The sequence below is a fragment of the Tupaia chinensis genome, unplaced genomic scaffold, assembly GCF_000334495.1.
Source record: "Tupaia chinensis unplaced genomic scaffold, TupChi_1.0 Scaffold148210_1, whole genome shotgun sequence".
Lineage (NCBI taxonomy): Eukaryota > Metazoa > Chordata > Mammalia > Scandentia > Tupaiidae > Tupaia > Tupaia belangeri.
Genome location: NW_006208060.1, coordinates 251,160 through 252,799, shown reverse-complemented (window position 1 = coordinate 252,799; position 1,640 = coordinate 251,160). Strand labels below are relative to the sequence as shown.

Here is a 1,640-nt window from a genome sequence, read left to right as displayed (position 1 = left end):
GAAGACAAAGGAGGAGGCAGAAGGGTCACCCGGACCTCAGGCCAGGTCCCCTACACTGCCCAGGACTCCCGCTCCTGTCGCGGTTCACATACCTCTCCGTGCCCCAGTGCTCGCTGTGTTCTTTCTGGGTGCCTCCGAGCTTTTTCCTCTGGTCACAGGATCCTCGGCTGGGGGCCGGAGTCCCTTCTGGCCAAGAGGGCCTGACCTGGAGACACATCAGACCACACTCCAGGCACAGCCCCAAGGTCTTTGGCCTCCCAAGACTACATTTCCCGGGAACCAGCAGTCAGCGTAATGGTTATGTCGCTGGACTCCCACGTAGTCAACCGCGGTTCGTGTCCCGGACCCGGTGGCTTAAAACTCATGCCGGCCACGTGTGCGTGCGTGCCCAAGATCCCGAGAGGAGAATGGAGGAGAAGGGATTGCGGCGTGACCATCCCCCCTGGGGGGTGATTTCTCGCTTTCTGTCTCTATGTCTCTCTCTGTCTGTCTGGCGAGCGCACGTGCCCTACAGTGAAAATCTCTCAAAAAAAAAAAGAGGAAAAAAAACAAGACTACATTTCCCACCTGTGGAATGGGGCATGTGCCTTCTCCATGGGCCTCTCACCCAGTTTGCACCCAGAGGTGATAAGCCAGCCTTCCGCTGCGAGTAGGGAACCCCACCCTCCACACCCAGCTCACAGGTAGTCAAGGGCTCCGTACCCGACCTTAAGTGTAAAATTAAAAGGTTCTGGGACCAGGAACCAGCAGTTAGCGTAATGGCTATGTCGCTGGGCTCCCATGTAGTCGATCGTGGTTCGCGTCCCAGCCCGGATGGCTTAAACTCACGCCGGGCGCGTGTGCGTGCGTGCCCAAGATCCCAAGAGGAGAATGGAGGAGAAGGGATTGTGGCGTGACCATCCCCCCTGGGGGGGTGTGTGTGTGATTTCTCGCTTTCTGTCTCTAGGTCTCTGTCTGTCTGGCACGCGCCCTATAGTGAAAATCTCTCCCAAAAAAAAGGTTCTGGGACCAGCAGATGGCATAATGGTTACGTTACTGGATTTCCATGTAGTCAACCACGGTTCAAATCTCGGACCCAGCGGCTTAAAACTCATGCTGGGCCGTGTGAATGCGTGCCCAAAATCCCAAGAGAGAATGGAGGAGAGGGGTTCTAATGTGGCCATCCCCCCCGGAGGTAATTTCTCATTTTCTCTCTCTCTCCAGTGAGCGCACATGCCCTATAGCAAAATTCTCTCAAAAAAGAAAAAAAAAAAAAAGGTTCCAGACTGTGGCGCTAACCCTTGCTCGGGGCACCGGGGGAGGGAACTGTGTTACCTGGTGGGCCCGCTGGCACACCCCGGACCGGCGATGGAGCCAGGGTTGGGGGCCTTGGCAGGCGCACGCTCTCCTCTCCCAGCTCCTGCGGGTCTGGAAGCTGTGGGGAGAAGGCCAAGTGCCCCGGGAAAGAAGGACAGCGTCACAGAAAGAAGAGCGGCAGGAAGACAGGGTCGGGATGGGGAAGAAGGCCGGGGTACCTGGGCTCCGCGGGCCTGTCCCCGCGCTGCGCGTCGCTCCGCGGGGAGCAACCTCCGGAAGGGCAACCCCGCTGGTGCCAGCTGCACCTGCTCGCTCTCCCGGGGGCCTTCGCCCCCGAGCTCCCG

At 58.7% G+C, this 1,640-nt stretch overlaps 1 protein-coding gene across 1 annotated transcript in view; it reads right to left on the bottom strand.

The window, feature by feature from the left end:
* Nucleotides 1-1,640, bottom strand: part of PRR36 (proline rich 36) — a 12,850-nt gene that overhangs the window by 3,364 nt on the left and 7,846 nt on the right. The window contains exons 3-5 of the mRNA XM_014584908.1: nucleotides 1,515-1,634; nucleotides 1,315-1,414; nucleotides 93-205 (exon numbers count right to left, since the gene is read on the bottom strand). Coding sequence (XP_014440394.1) covers nucleotides 93-205; nucleotides 1,315-1,414; nucleotides 1,515-1,634 — 333 coding nt within the window. The remainder of the gene's footprint in view (nucleotides 1-92; nucleotides 206-1,314; nucleotides 1,415-1,514; nucleotides 1,635-1,640) is intronic.